The sequence below is a fragment of the Enhydra lutris genome, unplaced genomic scaffold, assembly GCF_002288905.1.
Source record: "Enhydra lutris kenyoni isolate GAN:26980312 unplaced genomic scaffold, ASM228890v2 scaffoldscaffold21, whole genome shotgun sequence".
Taxonomy (NCBI): domain Eukaryota; kingdom Metazoa; phylum Chordata; class Mammalia; order Carnivora; family Mustelidae; genus Enhydra; species Enhydra lutris.
Window position 1 is genome coordinate 47,609,348 of NW_019154105.1, and position 7,524 is coordinate 47,616,871.

General features: G+C 38.2%; 1 protein-coding gene across 1 annotated transcript in view; it reads right to left on the minus strand.

The window, feature by feature from the left end:
* Positions 1 to 220: 220 nt before the first annotated feature.
* LOC111149068 (stromal interaction molecule 2) overlaps positions 221 to 7,524 on the minus strand; it is a 139,468-nt gene continuing 132,164 nt past the window's right edge. Inside the window, exons 12-13 of the mRNA XM_022505974.1 lie at positions 3,048 to 3,321; positions 221 to 1,651 (exon numbers count right to left, since the gene is read on the minus strand). Of these exons, the coding sequence (XP_022361682.1) occupies positions 1,174 to 1,651; positions 3,048 to 3,321 (752 nt within the window). The 3' untranslated portion in view covers positions 221 to 1,173. The remainder of the gene's footprint in view (positions 1,652 to 3,047; positions 3,322 to 7,524) is intronic.

The following is a 7,524-nucleotide window of genomic DNA, read 5'->3' on the forward strand; positions in this document are numbered from 1 at the left end:
TTTATATTTGTTAATCTTGATATTAGAACATTTAAACATTTCAAACTACATAAAAATATGACAAACAATATAAAATGGAAAGAAATTTGTTGACAACTTCCAAAACGTCACTATTTCTTATAGTGCAATTAAGCAACACAACAGCTCACTTAGCTCTCCAGAAAAAGTATAGTGTTTTTAGTGGAGTGTTATCAACAAAAATCAACACAGTCCCACACAATAATGTCTTCAATTTATTGTCTTTTCCACAGTACAAATTCTTCACAAACCAAACTTCTTTGCAGTTATTCAAAGTCTGTAAACAAGTGCCTGAATCCCCATGTCCCCGACCTCAGTTTAAGCTTGTGAATGTCAGTCCTTCAATCAAGTTTCAACTCTTCCACGTGTGTAAGGAAATCAAGAGCCTTCTCTCCTTAAATTATTTATATTTTATCATACAGCCTGCAATGCAGTAAATCACAGTGAAAGCCCTGGGAAAAACAAAACAACATGATCTTTACAGCAGGACTTGAAACTTTATAATATTAAATGCATTTATAGAAGCTTCCCATAATAAAAGCGTGGGTTTTCATTTCCAGAAATCAAGTCAATTAGAAACCCTAGGTTCTACTTAAAAATCCATTTTGATCTAAAAGTGAAAACAGTCCCCTATCCATAGTCATTTTATAAACTCTATACAGTTTCACTTGCAGAGATTTTTTTTTTTTCCAGTCTGGAAAACGGTAGTGCAATTAGTTTTACTTTGTTTAAGTCATTTAGTCCGGGATGTAAATAGCTCTGTGGAAAGATAAGAAGATGGTGTGGTAAACAAGAAATTTTTGCAAGCCCATGCTGGCTTACTAGTCCATTAAAGCTCGTAAGTCCATAGTGGCTTTCAACAAAATGTTGTATATACATCACTAATAACAAAGCAGAAATAAATAGGCAGAAATGACTGTAAACTGTCTCATCTGTTAATGATTTTTCAGTATAACTGGCTGGACGAATTGATTATATAGTCATTTAAATAGGCAGACAGTAGACAGTTGTCCCGGGACAGTCCACTATGACATCCAGTCTGGAAAGCCCCAGTGGAGTTACATTCCTAAAATTAAAACAAAAAAGGGGGAGTGGAGGACGGGAGATAAAGAGTTTAAAGATGCCACTTCAATAAATTCCATCAAGTCAGCCAGTTCACTTAGATTTCTTCTTAAAAAGGCTTTTGATTTTTGATGGCTTTTTGCTTTTCTCTCCATTATGACAAAGATCGTGCGGGATGCTGCTTATCCTGGCAACACGTGGGGCTTCCTGAACTGGTTTACTGTCGTTGCCAGCAGAGGAACAGGACGTGTGGCGAGGTTTAGGCACCGGGATGCCACTAGAAAGCTGGTTCATGCTACAGGACTTCTCCAAGATGCCATTGTACACTTTGCTGGCAGGACTGAAGATCATACTCTTCGTTTCTGTCAGACCTACACAATCTGGAGAACCCCGAGAGATATCTGCAGTTATGGGTGAATCTCCTCGGGATGAATCCTCTAGAGAGAACTCATCTCTTGATATCTTTCGAGGAGACAATGTTTGGTATATCTCAAGGCTTGAAGGAGGAGACTGTTTCCTTCCAATGGAAGAATTTAAGGAGTCACATTCTGAGGCCGTGTCTGGCACTTCCCTGGATGAGACAGAGACAAAGGTAACATTTTAAATCAGTATTTTTTAACACTACCAGCAGACATGCTAACTAATTCTAACTAAAACAACTTCTATTTTTAATCCATCAAAATGTAAAAAGGGAGAAATACTAAAAGTCCATACATATTCTGACAAAATTAGATTACTATTTTAAATAATACAACTTAGCAAAACTCAATGTTTAACATGTAACATACACTATAATAATGAAATCTTCCAATTTAAGAAACATAACTCATGCTACATCTTTCTTCAATTGTCAGAGAAATGAAAATGTTTAAAGTTTACAGATTTTTTTTAAATCTCAGCTACTTTGGTGTTTTGTTTCAACACCGAGTATTTTTCTTTCTAAATCACATAGCTGACATTATATATTTTAAAAGATGAACTTTAGTCATGGTCTCTCCTTTTCCTTCTTAGTTATTGAACTGATGAATTTAGCTTCCTGAGGAAGGAAAAAAGGAATATAGTTAAGCTAAAATGTAAGTTCTCCCAAGTTTAGAAACAGGAGAAGGAAGCTAACGTACAACTGGGGGGAGGGGAGTGGGAGTGAAGGGAGGCAAAAGTCAGTGATGTCACCTGATTTTTTAAGAAGTAGACAGTCAATAAATTCTCACAAGTTTATTCCTTTTTGATTCCCCCCTTCTCCACGTAAAGAGAGAAGAAAAATAAGAAGGATAATAAAGATAAAGTTCACAACCTCAAGACCAAAAAAGAGTAGATGCTATTAGCCATTCCTGCAAAATATCCCTCAAATCCAACACTTGTCACTCCCCCACTGCTACCATCCCTATTCTTGAACTACTGTGAAGTCACCTCAGTGATTGCAAGGGCTTCCTAACTGATCTCCCTGCTTCCCCTTCTTGTTCCTCCTTCCTAGCTACTGCTCTACACAGATGCAAAGGGGTTTTTAAAAACCGAGTACATCATTCATTTACTTGCTCAAAACTTTCCAATGCTTCCTCCCCTAGTTAGGCTAAAAATCCAAAGACCTTGCCGAAGTCCACAGAGCCCAGTACAATCAGGACCACGGCTATGGCTCCAGCTGCAGGCCCCAGCACTCTGTCGTATTACACTATGCCTCCTTCTTTGTTCTCCCCAAGATGCCAATCCAGGCTCCAGAGAAGAATAAGGCCTGGCAAACACCTTGATGTTAGCCTTGTGACACCCTGTGCAGAAAACCCAGCCACACCAAGCTTGGACTTTGACATGCAGAACTAAGAGTTAATAAAGGGATGTTGCTTGAAGCCACTAAGTTTATGGTAATTCGTGATGCAGCAACAGAAACCGAATCCAAAGTGTCGCTCCTCCCCACCCCAGGCCCACCTCCCATCCACCCCGCCCAACATATACTGCAGTTGGTTCACTGCCAATACCATTGCTTTTCAGCAGAGAAGTAAATGGCCTCCTCCTCATCCTCATTTCGATAAAGGACAGGACAACTTGACACTGACAGGATATCGGGGTCAGGGGAAGGCAAGGAGTGCTGCGGGTGCTGGGGTTGGTGGGGGTGCCGGGTGTGGGCCTGGTGCGGTGTGTGAGGAGGGAGCTGGGCACGAGGACACTGTGGCGAGGCTGGCACGATGCTACGACGGGAGCGGCACAGGCTGCTGCTTCGGGCGAGCGACCCCGCGGGCTTGGCCATGGTCCCTGAAAACAAGCAGAAACACACAAACAGGCTCATGAGACCAGTGTCGCTTCTAGGCACAGCACAGACACGCATGTCGGGGTCCTGCCTCCACTAACAGGTCACGTCACCATGGAGCCAGCACTCACTGGAGTAACTGCACTATGGTCACCACCTCTACCACCTGGACTGCTTCCCAGGAAGGTGAAGAAATACAAAAACAATAGAACAAAAATGAAAACAGGTCTAGAAAATAAACAGAAGAGAACATAAACCCATGAGGCTCTAACATTACATCTGACATTACTAACTACACAGGCTTGAAAATTTGCCCATGATGATAAATCCTTACATTTAAAAATCAATACAGCATGTGTAGTTTGTAGCAAAACTTTGTGTGAATTTTACCATTAGAAGAAGAAAACTGTCAGTAAAAAAAAAAAAAAAAGGTTGAGATTCTCTCTTGAGATAGCGTGACTTGTCTGAACTTGAAGTTTTACTGTTTTCATGTTTCAAGTTTCAATTTAAATTCTGGTTAGTTAACATATAGTGTAATATGGTTTCATATTACAACAGAATTTAGTGACTCATCACTCATATACAACACCCAGTACTCACAAGTGCCCTCCTTAATGCCCATCACCCATCTAGCCCATTCCTTACTCATCTTCCTCCGTCAGGCCTCAGTTTGTTCTCTATCATTAAGGGTCTTTTATGGTTTGCCTGCCTCTAAGAAATTTTAAATCAAGTCATTGAAATACTGTCTCCTAGCCAGTAAGGCAAAGATCTGACCAAAACTTGCTTCCTGAACACTGATTACTATGGAGCTAACTAGAAATCTTAGATAATCTTGTTTCTGCTACCAGGCTCAGTCTAGACCCATGCAGGTAGAAAACTTCGGCTTCAGCACCAGAACATCACACTGGTGCTCACACCCCTACATTCTGTAAGCCCTCATTCCTACATCTCTTTATAAAAATGTGTTCCTTTTGAAACTCACATTATTAAGCTGTGTGAATCTACCGCCTCTACTCCAGTCATCACTTCCCAGTCATTCCCTTACCAATCAACCCAACCTATCATTAAACTTGAGCAATCTCATTTATAAATAAGACCTTCCGACACCTTAACTCATCATGGCTCCCCCCTTCTCAGGACATCTATGCCATCACTCACTCTCCAAGTTTGTCTTGCTGTCTTGGGATCACTGCTCCATTTTTGATATTACAAGTCAAGACAGACAATTGAGATTCTGATCACGTTTCTACCTTTCTAGTTCACACATTCTGCTCCTTCCACTTTGTCCTATTCTCGACCCCAAGTTCCAGCACCTTACTCTACTGATTAGGGCTTCTGTTAGCTTTATATTCAACTTCTTTCTATTTCCCAATAGCATTTAAAAATCAATGCTGAACAATAAACCTAAAAAATAAACCGATAAACAACAGCAGCAACAAAAAACCCTCCTCTGTCTTCTCTGTTTTTCAACTGACATAACCTCTCTCCCGTTTTATGAAGAATTTTATCTGTTACTTTCTCCACTATTTCACCTAACTCATTCATCAAAGAAAGTAGGAAGTGCTCACATACAGTTTGGCTGCAACTGTTCTCAACAAAGTCACAATCTACTTCCTTGTTGCTAAATTCAACAGATAGCTCAACCCTTCCCTGACATTTGACCAGCACCTGACACTGATTATTATTTTGTCCTTCCCTTGACTTCTCAAAGCACATTCACACACTGTGCTGCTTTTATACAACAGAATAAAGAAAAATAATATAAGTGATCTCTTCAAATTAGGCAGGAAAAAACTTGGTAAAATTTAACAGCCACTGATTTAAAAGAAGAATCATTCTTAGCAAAATAGGAATAAAATTTCCTTAACTTAAAAGCAATCTACCAAAAACACAGAACAAACAATAATTTAATAAATAAATAAAAATCACATTTCATGATGAAATACTGGGGAGTATTCTCCTTGAAGTCAGAAATGGCAATCATATTGCCTACAATCACAGCTTTTATTCAACATTTTTTTAAAAAAGATTTTTATTTATTTATTGACAGACAGAGATCACAAGTAGGCAGAGAGGCAGGCAGAGAGAGAGAGAGGGAAGCAGGCTCCCCGCTGAGCAGCGTGCCTGATGCAGGGCTTGATCCCAGAACCCTGGGATCGTGACCTTGGCCAAAGGCAGAGGCTTAACCCACTGAGCCACCCAGGTGCCCCTATTCAACTTTTTATTGAAGGTCTTAGGGGGAAAAAAGGGAGGGAAGAAGGCATTAGGACTGAAAAGGGAAAAAACAACTTATTATTATTATTGCATAAACAAAAAAATCCAAAAGACTCCTGAGAGAATTTAGTATTTCTGTATGTAACATCAGCTTAGCAAAGTCAATAGCAGTTCCCTTTACATCGGCAACAAGCAAAAAAAATTTTTTTAAAGAGAGGTAACGTGTAACTACAAACAACAATAACAAAACAAAACAAAAAACACTATGGGGTATCCAGAAATTAATCTTTTTTAAAAAGATGCACAAGAAGAGTGCAGAGAAAAATTTAAATTTTTAAAGACGTAAAAGCAGATCCCAAAAAGTGAAACTTATGAATAATAACTTTCCCCAAATAGATCAATAAATTCAAAGAAATTCCAATAAAATCTCAATGTATCTTCATAAGTGAATCCTAAAAATCATATTGGCCTAAACAGCAATTGTGAATTTGAATAATAAAGGAAAATGCAGACCTATCAAGCCTCAACACTTACTATAAACTATAAAATAGCAACTAAAGCAGAATGGAACCAGTGGAACAGAACTGAGAGCCTAGATGCACACGTACACCAATGGAGAGAAGTGGGATTACAAACCGGTAGGGACAGACCAGGAATGAGGCTGGGACAACTGTTTGTCCATACATCAAGAGATATATTTAGATTCCTATCTCACAATACAAACAAAAATAACTTCCAGGTAGATTAAAAGACTAAAGGATTAAAGCAAATCTGAAACTTTTAGGAAAGCAAATCTGTTACCTTCTGAAAAAGACGTAAAAAGCACAAATCAGTCTCATAAATTTGTCACTGGAAACGTATTTTAAAAACCCCTATGATTAAAAAAGAAATAAATAACACAGCTGAGTAACAAAGAAAAGCCAAAGCCTGAAAGCTATCTGCAACCATCAAAGAGCTGGAAAATATTAAGACAAATTCTCCCAGATCAATAAGGAATCTTGGGAGAGATTCCACAGTAGGAACAAGCAACTCAGAGAGGAAGAAATCTGAATACAAACACCATTAAATGAACTGGAAATTAATCTCAGTAGTCATCAAAGAAATAAAAATTTTAATCACTCTATGGTATACCACAGCCATTCAAGTTACAAAACAAATAAATCAGATCATTCTAAGTATTGATGAGGATATGGGCAGACAAGCACTCTTATAAAGGTGGGTGTAAAAATGAACAATCATTTTGAGAGCAACCTTGCAATGACTAGGAACTGCAGCCCTCCCAAGCACTAAAAGTGATCCATTTTCTAGGTGTCTACTCAGAGAAACTCTCAAAATTATGCACAAAAAGATAAAGGTAAGGTAAGGATGCTCACTGCAGTACTGTCTGTAAAGGCAAAAAAGTACAAAGAACCAACCTCAGTAGAAAAATGGGTTAATAAACTGTGGTTTGTGATTATAATGAATAGATACACTGTGGTTAACTCATATTAAACAGTTACAGTGAATTTTAATAAAGCTGTATATGAACAAGGAAAATTTACAACATACATGTGAGCAAAAAGAGCTGCAAAACATTACCTAGAGTTTGATAATTTATGTAAATTTTTAAACAACTGTATCTATTATTTATAGGTACATCTGCAAGTAATAAAAGTACAATAGGCCTTAGAACAGTATACAACTTCAGAAGAGTGGGAAGGGGAGGCCAGGTGGTTTAGCTATATGTATAGATACACTGTGGTTAACTCATATTAAACAGTTACAGTGAATTTTAATAAAGCTGTATATGAACAAGGAAAATTTACAACATACATGTGAGCAAAAAGAGCTGCAAAACATTACCTAGAGTTTGATAATTTATGTAAATTTTTAAACAACTGTATCTATTATTTATAGGTACATCTGCAAGTAATAAAAGTACAATAGGCCTTAGAACAGTATACAACTTCAGAAGAGTGGGAAGGGGAGGCCAGGTGGTTTAGCTATATGTATAG